This window comes from Nylanderia fulva, unplaced genomic scaffold, assembly GCF_048542155.1.
Source record: "Nylanderia fulva isolate GAGA-0341 unplaced genomic scaffold, ASM4854215v1 Scaffold19, whole genome shotgun sequence".
Taxonomy (NCBI): domain Eukaryota; kingdom Metazoa; phylum Arthropoda; class Insecta; order Hymenoptera; family Formicidae; genus Nylanderia; species Nylanderia fulva.
The window spans coordinates 3,927,490-3,950,405 of NW_028190161.1; the positions used below are offsets into that span (position 1 = coordinate 3,927,490).

A 22,916-nucleotide genomic window follows, 5' to 3' on the forward strand; every position below is an offset into this window, starting at 1 on the left:
CTTTATGGAATTTCGGATGAGATAGCCAAAAAACTCTATCTATGAGGCTGATAATGGTGCCTTTTTTATGACAGAGAGGATGCTGCGATTCAAAATTTAAATATCTACCTGAATACGTCGGCTTATGAAACAAATCAAACTCAATGTTCCCATTATTTATAATAATGGTGACATCTAAAAAATTCAATCGGTTGTCAACCCCCTCCTCCATGGTGAACTGCAATCTAGGATGGAAAGAATTGAAAGTGTTTAAAACTATTTTAAGCATGGAGGGTGGGGCCGCCAACGCGATATCGTCAACATATCTAAAATAAAATGGAAATGACAATGGAATCGCAGCAATCGCTCTACTCTCCAAATCTTGCAACGTGATATCCGCAATGATCGGTGAGAGGGGGAAACCCATAGGTGTGCCAAAAGTCTGTTGATAACATACATTATTAAACATAAAATAAGTCGAGTTCATAATAAAACGAATTGCCAATAAAAATTCATCTCGTGGAATAATACACTCTTTTTCAATAAACCCCCATCTGTTAATTAAACTATCAATAGCCATATCCAATGGTACGTTGGTGAACAATGATGCAACATCTAGTGAAACTAGCTTCACATCACTATCCACACATAAACCATTTAATTTGTTCACTAATTGAAAACTATCAGAAATAGCCGAATCAGGTTTCGGAATTGCCTTATATATTATCTTATGTAAAAATTTTGCCAAGTAATAAAGAGGTGTATTCCTAGATGACACGATGACACGTAAAGGGCAATTCGGTTTATGCACCTTCGGCAGACCATACGCTCTCGGTAAAACTCCGTCCGTGCAGTTCAAGGATTTATATGTTGTTGAAGAAATGTAATTCTTCGTTTTCCATCTCATTAAAATTCCGTGTAATTGATTAATTAGGTTCCTAGTCGGATCTTTTTTAACAACAGTATAAGTATCCCGGTCAGTCAGCAAATCACACATTTTGTCCATGTACATATCTCTATTCATCGCAACCGTGCAATTCCGAAACCTGATTCGGCTATTTCTGATAGTTTTCAATTAGTGAACAAATTAAATGGTTTATGTGTGGATAGTGATGTGAAGCTAGTTTCACTAGATGTTGCATCATTGTTCACCAACGTACCATTGGATATGGCTATTGATAGTTTAATTAACAGATGGGGGTTTATTGAAAAAGAGTGTATTATTCCACGAGATGAATTTTTATTGGCAATTCGTTTTATTATGAACTCGACTTATTTTATGTTTAATAATGTATGTTATCAACAGACTTTTGGCACACCTATGGGTTTCCCCCTCTCACCGATCATTGCGGATATCACGTTGCAAGATTTGGAGAGTAGAGCGATTGCTGCGATTCCATTGTCATTTCCATTTTATTTTAGATATGTTGACGATATCGCGTTGGCGGCCCCACCCTCCATGCTTAAAATAGTTTTAAACACTTTCAATTCTTTCCATCCTAGATTGCAGTTCACCATGGAGGAGGGGGTTGACAACCGATTGAATTTTTTAGATGTCACCATTATTATAAATAATGGGAACATTGAGTTTGATTTGTTTCATAAGCCGACGTATTCAGGTAGATATTTAAATTTTGAATCGCAGCATCCTCTCTGTCATAAAAAAGGCACCATTATCAGCCTCATAGATAGAGTTTTTTGGCTATCTCATCCGAAATTCCATAAAGGTAACTTTGAGTCTATGATTGGAGTTCTTTTGTCTAATAATTATCCTCTCAATTTGATATTTCATACTTTGCAAGCGCGGTTAAAAAAGTTGTTCTTCCGCTATAATAATAAGTTGCATAACAATAGAGCAAATATATGCAATGACAAGATTCCAACGCAGAAAAAAGTTTCGTACTTTAATATTCCGTATATTAATAATGTATCGAAGAGAATCGAGGACATTACACGTGATTTGGATGTCATTCCATCATATACAGCAATTAACAGTCTCCGTAAATTCATTAAAGTACACAAGGATAAGTTACCAAGGGAACTCCATAATAATGTAGTTTATAAAATTGATTGTATGGATTGTGATGCGTCGTACGTAGGGCAGACGGGTAGATTGTTGAAAACTAGGATGAAAGAACATCGCAACAACATAAAAAGAAACGCGTCACAATTATCAGTCATATCGGAACATAGATTATTGAACCATGAATTTAATTGGGAGGATGTAAAAGTCTTAGACGAGGAGCCTTTTTTAGGTAAACGTTTGATATCCGAAATGATCCACATAAAACGTCAGAGGAATAGTTTAAATTTACATAGCGACACTGATAAATTAAATGAGAATCTTGATCTGTTAATAGAAAAATTTACCAAAATCTAGCTTTGTGATTTTACATAGCCGGGTTTTTTTGTTAGACTTTTGACATGAGTGCCGATTAGTTTAGTTGTTTTTATTTTTATTTTTATTTTCATATTTTATTTTTATATTTGTTTTTTGCGTATATATGTATCGACTGTGTCGAGGTAGAATACCGCACAGTCGTTAGAGTGATGTGTCACGTGTAGCATCGTCTTCTCTCTGTTTTTGCTGTCGGGGTGAGTGTTCTTCCCGGTTTTTAATTTTTAATTCTTATGAATTGTTCTACGTTTAATTTATACCATGTTGATTAGTGTTGGTAAGGGAGTCACGGCTCTGCTTCCTTCCTGACGATGGTCACCGTTAGGGAGACACTCCGACGGCCGGACGGTTTTGAATAGGGAGGAGAATGATATTTAATTTATTTGCGGATTGTATGTATACGAGTTTTATAATTTTCTGATTGTACCGATTATCTTCTATTTTTGTTTCTTTGTATTTTGCAGCTACTGAAGAAGACCCGAAGTGGGTCGAAACGTTTAGAATTTAATAAATGAGTTTGATTTGAGATCTCATTTTAATTTATTAATTTTGTGCATGTCATCCGCACAGGCTCCGATTGCCGTCGATATTTTATTTTTATTGTAATAATTTTAGTTAATAAAAAAATTTATTTTGGAAAATTTATTTCTAATTAAGTTTAAAAGAAATTAGGATTAGATACCCTATTATTTAAATAAAATAAAATTAATTAAATATTAAATGTAAGCATTAAAAATAAAAAATTTGGCGGTAATTTATTATATTAGAAAAACTTGTTGAGTAATTTGATAATTCACAAATGGATTAACTTAATATAAATATTTTATATATTGTTGAAAATTAAATTAAGAGATTTTAATTATAAATTTATATTATAAATTAAATTCAAATCAAAATGTAGAATTATTAAGATTTAGATGAGTTATATTGAAAATACTTTTTTTGTAAATTATATTTAAATTTATTATTTAAAAAGGATTTAAATGTAAATTTATAAAAATTTATAAGTTGAATTATATTTAAATTATGTACAAATTGCCTGCCGTTCTTATTAATTATGATTTGTAAGAAAAGTCGTAACAAAGTAAATATATTGGAAAATGTATTTAAAATAAAAAAAATTTTAGTTTATTTAAAATATTTTATTTACATGGAAAAGATTAATGATTTAATATGATTTATTAAAATTAAAAAAAAATTAAATTTAAATATTTATGAAAAATTTAATATGATTTGTGTGTGTGATTATTTTAATTAAATAAAATTATAATAAAAAATTAAATAGAGTTAGTTTTTGAATTGTTGAAGTATTAAAAAAATTAAATAAATATTATAGATATAAGTAATGTAAATGAAAATTTAAAATAAATTAATTAATTAAATAAAAGTAAATTTTATTAATTGTACCTTTGTATCAGGGATTATTAAATTTTGTTGTTTATTGGAATAATTTAAATTTCTCGGAATAAAATGAGTTAAATAAAATATTAAAGTTAATGTATAAAAATTATTTTAAATATTTATTTGAAAAGATATTTTAATCCACTTTTATGATATCTAGTTTTTTTTATATAAATTTAATTTATATATAAATCATTTACAATTAATTAAATTAATAATAAAATTTAATTAGTAAATTTATGTAAAAAATTTATGGGATTAACTATAAATTATAATTAAAATATTTTATGAATATAAATGATTTAAATAGAAAAATATTTTTTATTTTTAAAAATTTTTTATAAAAATTTAATAATTTATTATGGAATGGATTATTCTAATTTAAATATAATAATAATTTGAAAATTTGATTTAATTAAATAAAAAAATATTTTAAATAAATTAAGTATTTTAATAAATAATGATAGTATAAGTATATTTATATTAATTATATAGAAATTTTTAAATTTAAAATATATATGTATATATAATTAAAGAATTAGGCAAATTTATTTTATTAAATTAAAATTTTAATTTACTTGTTTAACAAAAACATGGTTTTTTGATCATTTAAAATTATTTCTGCTCAGTGATTTTTAAATAGCCGCAGTATATTGACTGTGCAAAGGTAGCATAATCAATTGTTTTTTAAATGAAAACTGGAATGAAGGAATTGATGAAATTAAAGCTGTTTCAATTTGTAGATTTAAAATTTAAATTTTAAGTTAAAATTCTTAAAAGAAATTATGGGATGAGAAAACCCTATTGAATTTAATATAATTTTTAAATTTATTTAAGGAAATAAATTTTATTTTAATGATTATATTTTATTGGGAGGATAATTAAATAAAATAAACTTTAATTTAAAGATAATTTTAACATTAATTAATGAAATTTTTATAAAGGATTGATTATTAAATTAAGAAATTTTTTTTTTTTATAATAATTATTATAAAAATTAATTACCTTAGGGATAACAGCGTAATATTTTTAGAAAGATTATATTAATAAAAATGATTGCGACCTTGATGTTGAATTAAAATAAAAATTAAATGAAGAAGTTTAATATTTTAGTCTGTTCGACTAATAAAATTTTTACATGATTTGAGTTCAGATCGGTTGTAAGCCAGATCGGTTTCTATCTATAATAAATTAAGAAAATTTTGTACGAAAGGACTTTTTTTCAAATTATATTTTTTTTAATGAATAAATTTAATTGATTAAATATATGTAAATAAATAAATTACTTTGGCAGAATTTAAGTGTATTAAATTTAGAATTTAAATGATGTATAATAGAAAAAAATTATACAAGTAATAATTTGTCAAAATTTAAGATTATATTTTTATAGTGCGTTAAATATATTAAGATTGTTAATTTTGTTATTAATTATATTAGTTGGGGTAGCTTTTTTAACTTTATTGGAACAAAAAATTTTAAGATATGTACAAATTCGTAAAGAACCTAATAAAGTGGGATTTATAAGATTATTTCAATCTTTTAGTGATGCTATTAAATTACTTAATAAAGAATTATTTTATGTATATAAATCTAATTATAATTTTTTTTATGTCCTATAATTAGATTTGTTTTAATAATAATATGATTAGTATTTCCTTACATTACTAATATTTATTTTTTAAATTATTCTATTTTATTAATAATTGTTTTATAACTATTAGAGGGTATGTTATAATTTTTATGGGATGATCAGCTAATTCGATTTATTCAAAAATAGGGGCAATACGATCAGTTTCACAAATATTATCATTTAAAGTAAGATTTATTTTAATTGTTTTAGTTATTATATTAATAAGAGAGAGATATTCTTTTTTTGATTTTATTAATTATCAATTTTATTTATGATATATAGTAGTTTTATATCCTTTGTTTATTATATTTTTTATTAGGATTTTAGCTAAATTAAATCGAAGTCCTATAGATTTTATCGAAGGTGAGTCAGAATTAGTTTCAGGGTTTAATATTGAATATTTTAGGGGTGGGTTTACATTAATTTTTTTATCTGAATATCGAATAATTATTTTTTTTAGATTAATTAGAATTTATATATTTAGAAATTTATTAAAATATTCAATAATTTTAACTTTTATTTTAATTAATATTTTATGTAGAATAGTAATTTTTATACATGGCCCAAACAGCACAAGATATCCTCAGGATGATCCTGAATATATCCTAAATATCCTCGGATATATGTGGGATATATTTAGGATATATACAAATCCAAACACCTGAGGATGTTTTTTGGATCTCTTAAGGATGTCCTGCGTGGCTATATATGAAGCACTTTAAGGATATTCTTTTGTGTTTTTTATTTTTTTTCAGAAATAAAAGAAATAGCAAATAAGAAATCTTCACAATTAATCGCCAGTGATAAATTTTAACAAATATAATAAGATGCAATTTAATTCGACCAAAAACTGGCTATTCATTTATTATTGAAAATATAAGATATATATATATATACACACACATATAGTGTGTACTTATTATTTCAATAAATGAATAGCCAGTTTTGGTTGAATTAAATTGCATCTTATTATTTAGCAAGTAAGAGCCTTAAAATGCATTTATAGCAACATTTTTATAAGAAATATTTAATTTAAAAATCTTAAGAATGTCAATAGAAAACTTTTCGTAATCCTTGGAACATCCACCATACATCCTAAATTAATTCAAAATACGTAATTGAGGTATTATATATGCTATTTGAAGGATTAATTTAGGTTATATCTAAGAGCACAAATGTTTGAAAGACGTTCAGAGGACATCCACAGGATGTTAAACATCCTCTAGACGTCCTATGGACATCTTTTGCACATGTGAGCCATTAAGGATCCAGCATACTTTTTCAATATTATTTTAAGACAAATTAAAAAATTTTATATAAATTTTGTTGAAAAATATTGACACGTTAATTGGTTTACCGTGCCGCTTTTTAGCGAACGGTATTAAAGCCGATCACATATATTATGTAGGAATCTAGATGAGTACGCATGCGCGTATGCGCACCATTATGCGCGCAATTACAGAAAGTGCCTGATGTGTGTCTGTTTAACTTTCCCGCCTTGAAGAAGAAGAAGAAGAAGAAAAAGCTTTCTCGCCGGCTTCTTCGCATCCACTTTGTGTCTTGTGTGTGATTTGAATAGTGTTTACATCATTTCCAAGATATCAAGAAAATACCAAGAAAAATCGAAGGGTAAAATTATTATACCATTTTATACGTACTTTTTACGTAAAAATAACTTTTGAGGTTATGCAACGCGGTAATAATAAAAAAACCTTTGATATGAATTCTTCGACACAACGTAAAATTCGCAAATTAGAGAGTGATATGATTAGTAAGGCTTTAAATGATGGACCATCAACATATAATAATGTATCTAATGTGCCACCTAATGTATCAACGTTTGAAATAATTACAAATGATTCGCATGCATCAATAACTTTTAGTCAAGATAAGATAGATGCAGATTTATCAAATGAAATTAATGATTTTGATCAATCAAGTCCGCCTTTAAGTAGTGAAGAAGAAAATAATGAAGTTTTATTTGAGCAACAAGAGTTCGAGTAATGAAGAAATTGATGATGACAATGATAATGAAAAAATTGATTTTAAAACATTTCTAGCTAGTTGGGCAGTTGAAGAAAATATTTCACAAGCATCTTACGTACTCTTATAAAAGGCATAAAACAGTATACTTGTAATAATGTCATTGTGATATACCGTCTGATCCTAGGGCACTTTTGCATACTCCCAGAAGTGTTAATATTAGAAATTGTGCTGATGGGGAATATTGCCATTTTAGTTTATTAAAATCAGTAAAAAAATTTGTATCTGTCTCAGGAAATGTTACTAATATAAAAATAAATATAAATATAGATGGATTGCCATTATCGAAGTCATCGCATCAACAACTATGGCCAATTTTAGGTTCTATAGGGCAATCAAAGCAAGTTTTTATTATCGGAGCATACTATAGTACACAGAAACCTTCTAATTCAGATGATTTTTTAAGAGAATTTATAGAAGAAACACAATTATTGTGTCGTGATGGAATCATTATTAATAATAAACATGTTCATTGCAATATAGATTCTATAATATGTGATACTCCTGCAAAAGCATTCATATTACAAGTTAAAGGACATACTGGTTATTCTAGCTGCACCAAATGTAAAACTGAAGGCACTTTTCGCAATAATAAAGTTTGCTTCCCTCAAATAGATGCTCCATTGAGAACAGATTTAGAATTTAGAACAAAGACAGATGAAAATTTTCATATTGGGACATCAATTATTGAAAATATTCCAAATCTTGATCTTGTAAATAATATACCCTTAGATTATATGCATTTAGTTTGTTTAGGAGTAACACGGCGATTACTATATTTATGGTTATTTGGCAATAATAAACAATTTCGTTTAGAAAGTAGAAAATGTAAAAACATATCATCAAATTTAGAAACTATATTAAAAATACATGTCCCATGTGAGTTTGCACGAAAACCTCGATCATTGACTTTCATAAAACTTTGGAAAGCTACAGAATATCGAGAATTCCTTTTGTACACAGGACCTGTAGCTCTGAAAAATATTCTTCGTAGTGACATATATGATCATTTCATAACATTACATGTAGCTATTAGAATATTATGTTCCACAGAAGTACATGACTTATTGGATTATTGTCAAAAGCTATTAGAACATTTTGTTACATCATTTGCATTAATTTATGGAAGTCATAATATCTCTTTTAATGTACATGGTCTAATTCATCTTGTACAAGATGTAAAGAAATTTGGCTCATTAGACAATTTTAGTGCATTTAAATATGAAAATTTTTTACAAACATTAAAAAAATTATTACGAAAGCATGACAAACCACTACAACAAATTTGCCGGAGATATATTGAATATGAAAACAACAAAATAGAAGAGAATCTTACAACAAAAGAAATTGAAAATTTTACAATAGATTTGAAATCCATGCATTCATCTGGGCCATTAATACATGCTTGCGGTAATCCACAGTACAAAATAATTAGAAAAGCAAATATGATTTTACGTACTGATGTAATAGCTGATAATTGTTGCTCATTGGTTGATGGAACTATTATATTAATAAAAAATATAATACACAATAAAGATCTCAATACAAATGTAATTATAGGTCAAAAATTTTTACACAAGCAAGATTTTTATAACACTCCATGTCCTTCTTCATTATTAAAAATATTTAGTGTGCACGGTTTAAGTGAATTAGAAATGTGGCCGATAGAAAATATTTATATTAAATATGTTAAATTACCGTTATCAGAAAATAAATATGTAGTATTTCCAATGTTGCATTCATAAATAGAATTAAAAAAATATGTATAATAGTAATTTTTTTAACTTTTAATTTTTTTAGTTTCTATATTGGTTCAATAAATTAATTTTATTCCAATTCGTTTTTTTAATTTAGCAGGATTTTTGCTAGAAATATTATGTCATTTGCATATGTCAAAAGACCAAATCTTTTATCTTTTTATTACCACACTTTCTCTGCTTCTCTTCTCAATTTTTGTTCTAGAGATTTTCCATATACAGTTTGAATAGTATTGGGTTCAGAAAGGATCTTTTATGTATTTTCGTTAATTTAGTTACAATGGATGACCAATATGCTATAGTAGAATTTAACGATGGGCTGCAAATGATACCTTCTTCTTGGTTAACTAAAGACAAGAAACAGGCATATTGGCCTACTTTTACATCAACTGAACGATTTTCCAAAGCTGTACAAAAATGTATACCCAAAATGGACTCTTGGCCGCTGTATGAAGTTAAGAGAATTTTAGCAACTGCAAGTAAGTAATAAATACATAAAAAATAACATTAATGTAGAGTCATTTGCGTTTTTATTTTATTATTTATTCGATAATCTTTAATACAAAATAATAGAATAAATATATATAGAATGCTATAAGCTGTAAATAAAAAATGTTTAAAAAATTATTTATATTTTTAGGAAATAAAATTTTATTTTTAAATAAAAATTTGTTTGTTTCAAAATTTGTTTTTTATCAAATAATTTTTATTGTTTTATTTTTCAGATAAATACGAAACAGGAATGATTAAACTAAAAAAAGCAGAATTTATATCAGATATAAATTCTGAAAGTGATGATGAAACATCAAAAAGAAATAGAAAATATAGAGCAAAAACCGTTCTTAGTAGCGATGAAATAAGTTCAAATGAAGAAGAAAATATTGTCAAAGTACCATCTTATCCAAAAGTGCCATCTTCAAAAGTACAAAAGAAAAATAATAATATGGAATCAAATAAAAATCCAGTAAATAAAATATTTAAAAGTTCGTACAAAAATTTTTTATATTGTGAAGTAATATAGAAAATTATAATATGTATATTGCAATATATTATAGATTATATATGTATATATATATATATATATATATATATATAATATTACAATTTAATTTTTAATGTATATTTTTATTTTAATTTATTTTATATTTATTTTTATATTATTTTATATTTATTTAATTTATATTATATTTTTAATTTATATTTTTATTTTACAGGCAAAGATGTATTAAAACAGATAGAAAATGAAAATATTAATCTATCAACAACTACACCTTCAAAGAAAAGTATAGAAACAAATATACATTTAAAGAAAACAAGTGTAGAAAGACACGATTCAATTAATAACACAGGTAATTAATTTATATTTATGCTAATATATGAACTGTTTTCTTTGAAAGTATATATATAAGTATATTTATTGTTTTAAGATATTTAAAAGATTTACATTAGTCTGTAATTGAAAAAAACTTTTACTTTTTATTTTTTAAAATTATACTTATTTCCAATTTTGAAACTATTTTCAAAAAAGAAAAAGACTCATATATTTTATTTTACATTTATAAAAAAATTAATATATATGTAATTTTTATTTATACACAACATGTCGTACTAGCATCATATTTTTTACTTTAAAGTTATAGACAAAATATATTGGAAAAAAATAAATATGAAAATTACAAAAATTATTACATGTGCATGCATTAATTATCTGTATTATTATTCAGTTAAGTATAATGGAATTACAATTGTATTTAACTCAATAATAATAATGTAGATAATCGATACAAGTACATGTAATAATTTTATTTTTTATATTATTTAATGGTTTTAAATTTAATTTAAATATTTCACAATTTTTTGTTTTCTTATTGTTATAGAACATGATTTCAATCATAATATAAAAAGTGCACACGACCCTCAAGCTTATTTTAAAACTGATTCTGTTAATACTTGTAAGTACTAGATTATGTTATAATTTACAAATTTACATACATGTATTTTATTATTTTACAATGTTTTAATTTACAGCAATAACACAGTTTGAACGATATATTATTCGAAAGCTATTAGATATAGAGCATAAAATTTCATCAATACAGGAACAACAAAGAAATATTAATACTAAAGTAGATTATATTCAAAATCAAATTCAAACATTTGGGTTAGATGATAAAACAAAGAAAAAAGATGTTGAATCAGACTACATGGAACTCTTTCCTGTAGAAACATTAGAAAAATTACAAGAATTAGAACAACTATTAATTAATGACAAGATTAATCGTAAAGCATTAGTATGTATTTAAACAATAAACTATTATAACAATGTAAAAATTAAAAATACTTAATTTTATTAATTTTATTCAGATGAAACAACTGGCACGAATTGGTGGGACAGACATTAAGTCAATAACATTTAACATATTACGACGAATTATGAGCGATTCAGTCGGAAGTATGTTCAGTTATGTTGGAGGAAAAAAAAAGTATCCATTCTTTGATTTATATCTCCGAAAAATTATATTTAGTAAATATAAATTTAAAATATTATATATTTAATTGATAATTATTTATCTCTCAATAATGACTATATAGCAAAATAAAAATTATTTATGTAATATTCTTATATACAAGAAATCTATAATAAATTCAATTATTTTTTTTAGCTTTTTTTAATTACGTGACTTCCTAATTGCTATATATTGCTTTATTATTGTTTTGAGCTTCTATTCTTAACTCAATAATGTTATTTTGTTTTTAGCTTAATACCTTATTTTTTTGTAAATATTTATTATATGTTAATGTATATTTTATTTTAGGTGCAGTAAGAATTTACTTTCCGGAAGCTACTGAACAAAATATTTCACAGCCCATCAAATCTTGGTTGAGACATGCAAACGAACGTAGTAATAAGAAAAAGTATGTTGCTTTTTTGTTTTTATAAATTTTATATTATAAATTAAAATAATATGTTTATGAGTAATAAAGTTTTAAAAAAGTTAATATAATTTTAATATTATTTTAAGCTTAAATAAGTCAAAGAAATCTTTGATGCAAGAAGATGAAAACCAATCTAATATGGAACAGCATGCAGATAGACGTCCACAAAAAGAAAAGTATGTAATATATTAATATAAATACAATTTTTGTGTGAAATTTTACTAATTTTATTAATCTAATAAAAAATCTTGTAGCATGGATAAGAGAGCAGAATCTGTTGCAAGGGTCTGTTTGCAAGAAGACAACCAAGAAGCAGATGATGATGATGGTGATGAAACGACTTTAGACGACTTAATTGGCCCTAATCTCTTTTAAATAATATGTATAGGCTCCGAAGTTAATCACTTACCATGTGCAAAAAAACTTTTCTATTTGGTTTAAGTATTATTTTTAGTTAAAATCTACTCATCTATGTACACATGATGGATGTTGTCTACTTAATGTAGTTTTTCTTTTCATTATATATTTTTTATTTTCAAATTTAAAGAATTTTTCAAATTCGAATTTTTTCATATATATAAGTATATACATATATATATATATATATATATATATATATATATATATATATAATATATATAATTTTTTTGTTTTCATTCATGTGCAATAAATTTGTAATATGCAATAATATGCAATAATATTAATAAAAATTTGTATACATATATATGTATAATATGTGTAAAAAATTTTTTAATTTATCCTGAAATAGTCCTGAAAAAATATGCATATAACCTAAATTAATCCTAGAAATAGCATATAAAGCACCGCAATGATGTATCCTGGACTAATTTAGGATGTATTGTAGACCTTTTAAGGATTATAAGAATTCCTATGAACATCCTACAAATATCTTTAGGAAGTTGAAATAGAATCTCCTGAGGATACTTCTAAGCATTATTGAGGCGCTCATTTGCTATTCCTTAGGACATCCTAAGAACGTACCAGGATTACAAACAGACGTCCTCAGGATATGTCATATATCCCAATAAAGTATCCTTAGGAGATCCAAAAGGCATCGGAATACTTCCTCGAATACGATATGATGAATTAATATATTTATGTTGGAAAATTATTTTACCAATAATTTTAGTTTATATTTTATTAATTTTTGGATTTAAATTTATATTATAAATAATAATTTAGTAAAAAGAATTAAATGTTTAAAAGTTAATAAAAAATTAAAATTTCTTTAATATGTTTTCAAAACATAAACTTAAATTCAAGATCATTACCTTAATTTAATAGTAATTTATAAAAAATTTAAGTATTAAATATAATTATTTTTAATATTTTAAATTTATTTATAATGATAAATTTTTTAATATTTATTTAAAAATAATTAAATCTCAAATTTTTATGAGGAAAGGTAATAAGATAAAATAAAGAAAGTAACATAATGATAAAATTTGTCTAATAATGATAAAAGGTATTTCAATAGGTTGAGCTCCTGCTCATGTTAATAGAATAAAAATATTAATGAAAATTCAAAATAAATATTGATTTAAAGGATAAAATGATAATGAATTAAATTTTATAGAAATTAGAGGTAAAAAGTATAAGATAATAATTGATGATAATAATGCAATTACACTTCCTAATTTGTTAGGGATAGATCGGAGGATAGCATAAGCATATAGAAAATATCATTCAGGTTGAATATGAATTGAAAATGTATTTTATAAATAAATGAAATATTATATATATATATAATATATAAGTTTATATATATATATATATATATATATATATATATATACACAGATATGACAACCGTTATCTTGATTTTTTCCGATTATTGATGTTACATTGTATAACTCTCATTTCTTTCTCTCTGCTACATAATAACTTATGACGTGAAAGAACTTACGAGTAACGTATGATGGCTCAATGCAAGAATATTTAATCACGTAAAAAACTTGAGTTCAAATATATCAATATCAATTTTTTTATAATATATTGGAATATGAAAAATCATAGAAATATATTTGTATATAGGCGATAAACTTAAAAATTTGATATTGAAAATATTTTAATCATATTTTACAACTACACACACTATAAATATATAAATGCAAAATAATTCCGTAAATAAATTTCAAGTAATAAATCAATTGCACACATGCACACAGCTGGTATGTAGATTTTTATTAAATTTATTTTTAAATTTATTTTCTGAATTATTTTACACTTATATATATAGTGTATGTAGTAAAAATATTTTCAATATATTAAAAAATTGTTAAATCGCTGAAATATATTTTTTTATCATTTTTCTATATTTTAATATATATATATATATATATATATATATATATATATATATTATAAAAAAATTGATATTGAAATATTTGAACTCTAATTTACTGGATGATATACTGAACATCCTTGCATTGATTATACATTACTCAACGTTCTTTCACGTTATAAGTATTTGGAGCAAATGATACAATAGCATCAATAATCAAAAAGAAATCAAGAATAATCAACATATCCCTTATATAATATATATATATATATATATATATATATATATATATACGCACATATGTGCATAAGCATATATAAAATTTACAAAAAGTAGGTACTTATTAGCCTTGCTACGCTACTGCCTTCTGCTACGGAAGGCCAGAAAGCATTTTCAGGCCGTATCTCGCGAATACCGGCACGATAGAGGAACAAGGAGAACACGTAATTATCGGTCCTTGTCTCTCTACGGTGCGTCCGCGTGAGCAATGCAATAGTGTATGTACGTGTACAGACATGCACCACTACATAAAACCCGAGAATTGGTTTCTCGGCGTTGGCAACACTGAAATCGGAGTTTCGCGTTGTCACCGCGCGAGGTCTCCAACATCAATTCGGAGTTTGGCCGGCCGACCTGTCGACCCTTAAAAAATGCATCCTTTTACAAATGTTAGAAAACTACAAGAAATGTAAATTTGATGATTAAATAACAGTCATTTATTCTTTAGATAAATTAAACTGAACAAACTAAATTTAAAATATAAATACAATTAACATAAACTAAATTTTACAATCACTTGAAATTAATTAAAAATTTTATAAAATTTTGTCACTATTTACAGGATTACTATTTCTTAGGGTGCATTTTCACTTGACGCTATGACTATGGATACCAACATCAAAAGACGTCATGTGATCAAAAATAAGGATACCAATTTGTCAATTTTGGTCACGTGGCATCTTTTGACGCTGAAACCAGCATCACATGAAAATCCAGCCTTAAGGGCAACTGTGGTTGAGGTTAACCTCGATAAAATTACAAATACAAAGATGAAACACGTGGTTAATATTACATTAAAAATTTGAGAAAAAATGCCAGCCAAAATAGAAAACAAAGTACTTACATATGAAGGCAGCAATTATTTCAGATATCGTTTATTGCTATCTACATTATCTGGAAAACCAGTAAGAATTACAAATATTAGAACGAAAGATGACAATCCTGGTCTTAAAGGTTAGTTATAATTATTAAATTTAAAAATTAATATTCTTATTAATTATATTTTTATATAATTACAATTATAAGTAAAACTAATTAAAATCTATAATTGAATATGAAAATTATATTCTGATATTGTCAATTATCCTTTGTATAATTATTTGTGATATAATTAATTTTTTCTAACTCTGAAAATGTAAATATATATATATATATATATATATATATATATAAAATAAAATATACTAAAATTTAAATATATTTAGTTATAACAAATTTGATCATAATGATAGATATTTTAATGTATAACAAGAATTTATTTATTTAATTGGTAAATTTATGAATGAGTACAAAAATAGTTTTAATAAATAATGATAATTTTAATTATTTATTGTGATATATACTATTTACATTAATTACATATATATTTGTTTTATAATTATGTTTAATTTGACAGAATACGAAATTAGTTTCATTCGACTATTGGATAAGATTACTAATGGCACAAAAATTGAGGTAAATGAAACTGGTACCAGTATATATTACAATCCTGGTTTATTGAATGGTGGTGAATTGGAACATGACTGTAGTTTGCAAAGAGGTATTGGATATTACTTGGAAGGAATTATAATAATTGCTCCATTTTGTAAAAATTGTGTTAATTTAAAATTTAGAGGAGTGACTGATAACACTATAGGTATTGTATAATATATTATCAAATTTGTACTTGTGTTATTAAAACAAACAACAGTAATTAATATAATATTTATTGTTACAAGATCCATCGATAGACAGAATTCAGACTGCTGGTATACCAATATTGAAAAAATTTCTAGCAGGTGATAATGAGGTTGTATTAACTATTCGTAAAAGAGGAGTAGCACCTTTAGGAGGTGGAGAAGTACATTTTAAATGCCCTATTAGTCGTAATCTTAAAACAATTCAGGTACTTTTCTGTTTTTGCATTATACAATTTGTAATATTGTATTATGTAATTTTTTTTACATATACAGATATATGCATATATATATATATATATATGTGTATATTTTCTATAGATGGAAGACAGTGGAATGGTGAAACGTATTAGAGGTACCGCATGCAGTATAAGAGTTTCTCCAACAATTGCTAATCGTATTGTTGAGTCTGCGAAAAGTGTTCTCCTCAAGTTTCTACCAGATGTATATGTTTATATAGATCATTGTAAAGGGTCGACTGGTGGAAAGTCCCCAGGTATAAATAATTTGTATAGCATATGTATTATTTTATTTTAAGTCTTACTAAAATTTGTCATTTGCAATTTGTTATTTGCTAGGTTTTGGAGTAACATTGACAGCAGACACAACTAAAGATGTATTTTTTAGTGGACAAGCATTTTCTCCATTAATGACAACAGGTTCATTGCCATGTGTACCTGAAGATCTTGGCAAAGAAGCTGCAATGAAACTTTTAGATGAAATTTATAGGTAAAAAAATCAAATTTTTGTTTAAATTATTTTCTATTTAATTTAAATTGTTATAATTATTTAAATTATTTTATAATTATGTAGGAATGGATGTGTAGATTCTTCTTTTCAAAGCATGACTGCTGCATTTATGGCACTTGGTAGAAAAGATGTTTGTAAAGTTACAATGGGACCATTAACTCCAGCAACGTAAGTAGTACACATTTTTTATATACTATATAAAACAATAAAGAAACAAAATTATAATCATGAATTTTTCAGGATACAATTTCTACGTGACTTACGTGATTTTTTTGGAATTGTATTTAAAATAGAACCGATGAAAGAAGGAGATGAAATATTATCACAAGTGCATTTAACTTGTTTAGGTGTAGGTTATACTAATATAAGTAAACGAACTTTGTAATGCCATAAATATTTTTATTGTAAATAAAATTCTTTTGTCTATATATTTTTTCTTATTTTACATATTAAATACATTTTGATATAATAATTATTTATATATCTTTGATACAAAAATAGATGTAAAATTTAAAAATTTTGTGTTAATAATTTCATAATGTAAAATTTTGTAGATGTGCTGGTTTACATGGCCATTTATGGAACGATTCAAGTTTCAATTGTTTCCATTTATTTTGATAAATTGATGACCATTGTTTCCAGTCATAATAAGTAATTCTCTTTGGATGTCTTATTTCATTATAATTATCCTGATATTTATCAAAAATTTGCAAAAAAGTTTGCAAAAACATTCGTCTACTTATAGATAAATTATTATCTTTTCTTTTTTTTGTTACACCCAGTTTTCTACCAGCAGCTGCCACTTCTAATGCACTGTACATAAAATTTCGGTTTTTTAAATTATATAAAAATAATGAAGCAGTATTGTATAAATTGTAATTTTACAAATATTTTTAATACCTGTTTTTTACAGCACACCATATAATGCTTGTTGGACAGGGACGTGATCTTTGTTGTCCTTTCTTATGCATAAAAGTAATTTTTGCTTGAAAAATTTTGGGCTTATCTATTTCGTTATTAAACCTTTTATATAACCCACGTTCCATGGCATCCAAAGAAAAAGGACACAAACCTCCAATCGTAATACTCTTCAACTTTATCGATGGTATTAATAATGATAGAAATGATCCTTGTAAACCAAGAATGAGCCACCTGGAGCACATATATTTGTAGTTTATAAATATCATGATAATGCATATACAATATTTGCAAACATTATTTACTTTGAAACTTACTTTGCCATTTTATCAGAACAAGACAAACTGCTTGTGGGATTTCCTCTACCTGGTTTAGTACGCAAGGGACCCACAATATGATAATTTACACCAGGCAAACGAGAATCTTGTTTCTCCTCTCCTTTTACACATTTCGCTCCTGTTCTATATATATCTCTATAATACGATTCTACAATTATATGTCCATGAGTATCCTCATCGATACGTCTGATCTTTTGCACAGACACACCATTATCGTAAGTTTCCTGTTTAGGAAAAATAGAGCAATCTCCGCAAGGCGTTTGACTTGAAAAAAAGTGAAACGATATGTTACTATTTAATTCAATTTTATTTTTGTCATTTCGTGAGAAAACCATACTCTCAGAGCTATGCAAAGTCAAATCAATCTGATCATACAAATAACGTATAAATGCACGTCTGGTCAGAACTTCAGCATGAGAGTCGCTTAATCGAGAGCCTCTCTTTTCTTGTGTATTATTCATTAATTCTGATTCTCCTAAACATTTTGTCCCAGTGGCAAGAGCTACCAGAGACAATGATCCAACAGCATCTTCTAAAATTATTCCGGATAACACAGTCCATTCGTGAACGCTGGGTTTACCCGTTTTCTTCAGAAAATTATACTTTTCTATACAAAGCTTGGCTACTCTGTCTGCAAAATCTTTCGTCATTTATTCATAAATTTAATCGTAAATATCTTTACACACAGCTTACAGCTTTTAGAGCGCGCGCGAGCGGTGTGTGTGTGTGTGTGTGTGTGTACTGTACACACACGTGTTTAAAGTTTCGCTCGCAACTCGCAAATTCGCAACGTAATACAGACTTAACTTTTAGTAAACTACAAACAATAAGAATAAAAATATGAATTAAATATTTCAAATATTGAACGTCAAGTGAAACGTGCCTTTAATTGTGTGTAGTATACACGAGTATTTTTTTTTCTTCCTCAGAAAGCAACATTCTAGATTCGAATAAAATTAGCTTTTCTTGACAAAATGTTAATGATGTTTCGGAAAGTTGTCAACAAGATGCAAGGAGCTACCTGCCAAACATTAAAATATTGTACAATCGTAGAAAATGAAACGAAAGCTGTAGGTATTACACCGATTATATCAAAGATACAATATAACGACGAAAACAATATCTACCAAAAACCTCGGCAAGTATGGTTAGAAAATTTAGATACTGTAGAAGAAAAAAAATTAGGCTTGATCACTTTACATCCACATATTTATGCGGCTGCACCTCGTATCGATATTATCCACCAGAATGTTCACTGGCAAAAAATGTATCGTTGGGTGGTGAGTATGATTATTTGTATGTGTCACAAATGGAAATAGTATTGTTTATATATGCATATAAAATTTTTATTTATAGAGTTATGCACATACGAAAACGCGTGCTGAAGTCAGAGGTGGTGGTAGGAAGCCTTGGCCTCAAAAAGGCACAGGACGTGCTCGTCATGGAAGTATACGTTCACCACTATGGAGAGGTGGTGGAGTAGCACACGGTCCTCGTTCTCCCACACCACATTTTTATATGTTACCATTTTATACTCGTGTAATGGGTCTTACAGCAACGCTATCTGTGAAACTTGCGCAAGATGATCTGCATATAGTTGATGAATTAGAAATTCCAACATCTGAACCTTCTTACATAGAACAACTAATAGAGAAGAGAAATTGGGGGCCATCGGTTCTTTTTGTAGATAGCTATGATATTATGCCTACAAATATCACACTAGCTACCGATCAGATTAAACATATTAATCTGATGCCTGTTTATGGTAAGTGTATACAATATCATATATCTTTATATTTAAACCCAAATAATTGTGCAAATCAAATTGTCTCTCATATACATATATATATATATAGATTATTAAAAATGTTTGAGTAATAGATTGCTCAGTAATTAAAATATATAATGCAGTATATACTTGTATATAAAATTTAAGAAATTTTATTGTCTGCATATATTTAGATCTGCAATTTTATTTCGAACATATATTTATCTCAAAGTTATATTCTTCTAAATTCATTAAAATGTAATATTTAAATCATATATTTTGTTGGAGCAATATACTCATTGCTAATAGTAAGAAATATAGTATTTCACGTTCTTAATATGCAATTAATATAAATTTAAATATAAAATTTTGTGCACAAGGCATTGTTTTCAAAAAAATTGTTTGAATTTTTTTTTAATTTGAGTGACTTGTAATGACTGTTCTATACATAATCAAATTCGGGCTCAATTATTAAAATACATATAAGAAAATATATATAATTTAACTTATTAAAAAAAAATTATATGTTAAAGAAATTTACTTGTTCAATTATATATATAATAATGATTATTGAAATAAATTTGGCAACATATAACTTAAATCGTATTAGAGGTTTATATCCTATAATTGTATCAATTTATTGCCATAGTCTAATGTATATTAAATTTTATACTTTTTTTTATATACACACAGGTCTAAACGTATATAGCATGCTGAAACACAACACTCTGGTACTTACAGAGAAAGCAGCCAGATTGATAGAAGAAAAATTACTTTATCAATTACATAGAACAGATTATAAAAAAATATCACGTGCATTCGAACTTAATCAAAAATAAAAACTTCTTTTTAAAAACTTGTGTGTATTACTGTTTTCATAATATATATACAATTGCTCATGCACGCATATATCTTAAATATCTATACTTACAATACCTATGTATTAACAAGTGACAGTGTCATTTTTTGAAAGAGATTGCCATGTATAATTTAATTACAATTAAAAATTTAATATAATATAAAATAGTCTAATTATTGTCATATTATTCATTGTTTATCAATTTTCTATATACTTGAAAGTAATTTATCATTTCTTCTTTAATATCGGTACATATGTGAATTCTTTTGAAAGTGGCTAAAATCAAAAGTTTTTAATGAGATAACATTCCACAATAATATTTTCTTTATCATTAATATAATTTGTTATATATTTACCACAGGATGAGGATCTGTACCAAGCATTTTTTCCCGGACAGCCCATCTTACTTTTGAATGTTTTGCTTCTCCAGGGAAAGATATCTGTTTCCATTCCTGTTGATACTTTTGATAAAGAGCAACAGGATCACACTTCTTGTTAATCAATTTTTGTGCTTGTGGTTGCAATCTCCATGGTCGAATAACTATAAATAAATATGAACAAAGCTTGAAATTTGCAACACATGTATTGGTACATAATTTTAAACAAAAAAGCGTATGTATTTAAAGACATAATATAATTGCTCACATGATTTATGTCTGGAATTAATGGACGATCTTGTAGATAAGGCACTTTGCATACGAACGTTTCCAGTTGGATCTGACGCGACACTCTTTGACTCTGAGTTCATACAATTTGATAAAATAGGTTCACATATTGATTGCTCAAACATTGAAGTTACTGATTTTATTTGATCCTCTTTTAAATTGTGCTTGCATTCTTCCATCAAATAGTTATCTTTTGCTAAATATTTAGAAACATTTTGTGTGCTCTCGCTTTTTGAACATCTAATAATTGGAGATGTAGTATTAAAATAGTTTCGTTTGCAAGTCCTATCTGATTCGACTACTTGAACATCTTTGTATTTTACTGTCGATTTTTTATTATCTAACTTTATTACAGCTGCTTCGGTATCTTTTTGAATATCTTCCTTAGGGATGCATTTTATCCTGACTTTTATCAATGATTCATCGTCGAAGGAATTTGAAGATTCAAAAGGAACAATATTAACCGAAGAACAATCTGTATTCCGATGCCCATGAACTTCTTTAATCAGAGCCTGTTGCTTGCTAATTATTTTTGTTTTAATCTCTTCTTTTCGTTGTTGTCTTTCGCGTTCTTTTATCTTTCTGTAAATCTTCAAGTCTGGAAGTAAAATGATAATTTGTAACAAGAGAAATATCTCACAAACATGTATCAATTTTATTGCAATGATAATTAAATCCTAGAATACAAGTAGACAGAGGAAAGAAATTAATAAGACAAGCCGAGTCACTTACCTTTCATAAAAGCTTTTAATTGAGCCGCGGTAATGCCAACGAATCCTAATGAATTCAAAAGAACGAGAACTTCTCGTGGATCATCTTTAATTTCTGACATAACTACATCGATTTGAAGAAATTTAAAATATATATTGCACAATGTTCTTTCTTCTTCTTGAATTTCCGTTTATTTATGAAAACAACTATATGAAACGCAATATGTATATAACGCTTTTGTCAAAGAAGTATACACACTACATTCTTTTTCTTGACTGTTTCAAATAAGAGACGTTATCAAGGCTATTGCACATTTTAGTCGCAACGTTATGGCTGATATTACATTTATACGACAAAATGTCTGTCGTACATATCGATTGGTTATCAGATAGAGACTCTAAAAATGCTCTATTCGATAGCCAATCGCTAACGTCGTACGACAAATGTAATATTATCATAAGACCGTCGATAGTTCGACCAATCATATAGATATAGGCAAACT

The 22,916-nt window shown here is 26.2% G+C and overlaps 5 protein-coding genes and 1 pseudogene across 9 annotated transcripts; 4 read left to right on the plus strand and 2 right to left on the minus strand.

The window, feature by feature from the left end:
* The first annotated feature begins 6,915 nt into the window (after positions 1–6,915).
* On the plus strand, positions 6,916–12,663 carry LOC114939438 (uncharacterized). 5 transcript variants are annotated; one of them, XM_085481778.1, is made up of 10 exons: positions 6,916–7,037; positions 9,414–9,687; positions 9,934–10,191; positions 10,423–10,557; positions 11,086–11,160; positions 11,237–11,499; positions 11,573–11,732; positions 12,025–12,124; positions 12,232–12,321; positions 12,400–12,663. In XM_085481778.1, exons 2-10 carry the CDS (start codon positions 9,489–9,491, stop codon positions 12,518–12,520), a joined length of 1,401 nt encoding a protein of 466 aa, XP_085337904.1. In that variant the 5' UTR covers positions 6,916–7,037; positions 9,414–9,488; the 3' UTR covers positions 12,521–12,663. The 5 variants fall into 5 exon arrangements, with proteins under 5 accessions (XP_085337904.1, XP_085337905.1, XP_085337906.1 ...); XM_085481779.1 differs by having other exon boundaries at positions 9,431–9,687; XM_029313753.2 differs by lacking the exon at positions 6,916–7,037 and having other exon boundaries at positions 9,309–9,687; positions 11,573–11,660.
* On the plus strand, positions 7,095–9,196 carry LOC146723522 (uncharacterized; annotated as a pseudogene).
* A 2,768-nt stretch (positions 12,664–15,431) lies between the features above and the next one.
* Rtc1 (RNA terminal phosphate cyclase 1) lies at positions 15,432–17,583 on the plus strand. Its single transcript, XM_029313672.2, has 7 exons — positions 15,432–15,683; positions 16,126–16,365; positions 16,448–16,614; positions 16,727–16,901; positions 16,984–17,134; positions 17,219–17,323; positions 17,396–17,583. Exons 1-7 carry the CDS (start codon positions 15,542–15,544, stop codon positions 17,538–17,540), a joined length of 1,125 nt encoding a protein of 374 aa, XP_029169505.1. The 5' UTR covers positions 15,432–15,541; the 3' UTR covers positions 17,541–17,583.
* Positions 17,548–19,706, minus strand: LOC114939404 (Adenosine deaminase, tRNA-specific 1). The gene is made up of 3 exons (XM_029313703.2): positions 18,391–19,706; positions 18,056–18,307; positions 17,548–17,968 (listed from the first exon to the last, which is right to left on the minus strand). The coding sequence occupies exons 1-3, from the start codon at positions 19,059–19,061 to the stop codon at positions 17,689–17,691; spliced, it is 1,203 nt and encodes a 400-aa protein (XP_029169536.2). The 5' UTR covers positions 19,062–19,706; the 3' UTR covers positions 17,548–17,688.
* On the plus strand, positions 18,925–21,035 carry mRpL4 (mitochondrial ribosomal protein L4). Its single transcript, XM_029313725.2, has 4 exons — positions 18,925–19,202; positions 19,341–19,691; positions 19,768–20,176; positions 20,873–21,035. The coding sequence occupies exons 2-4, from the start codon at positions 19,386–19,388 to the stop codon at positions 21,016–21,018; spliced, it is 861 nt and encodes a 286-aa protein (XP_029169558.2). The 5' UTR covers positions 18,925–19,202; positions 19,341–19,385; the 3' UTR covers positions 21,019–21,035.
* LOC114939420 (uncharacterized) lies at positions 20,729–22,717 on the minus strand. Its single transcript, XM_029313737.2, has 4 exons — positions 22,436–22,717; positions 21,684–22,301; positions 21,395–21,579; positions 20,729–21,314 (listed from the first exon to the last, which is right to left on the minus strand). The coding sequence occupies exons 1-4, from the start codon at positions 22,533–22,535 to the stop codon at positions 21,267–21,269; spliced, it is 951 nt and encodes a 316-aa protein (XP_029169570.1). The 5' UTR covers positions 22,536–22,717; the 3' UTR covers positions 20,729–21,266.
* Between the last annotated feature and the right edge of the window lie 199 nt (positions 22,718–22,916).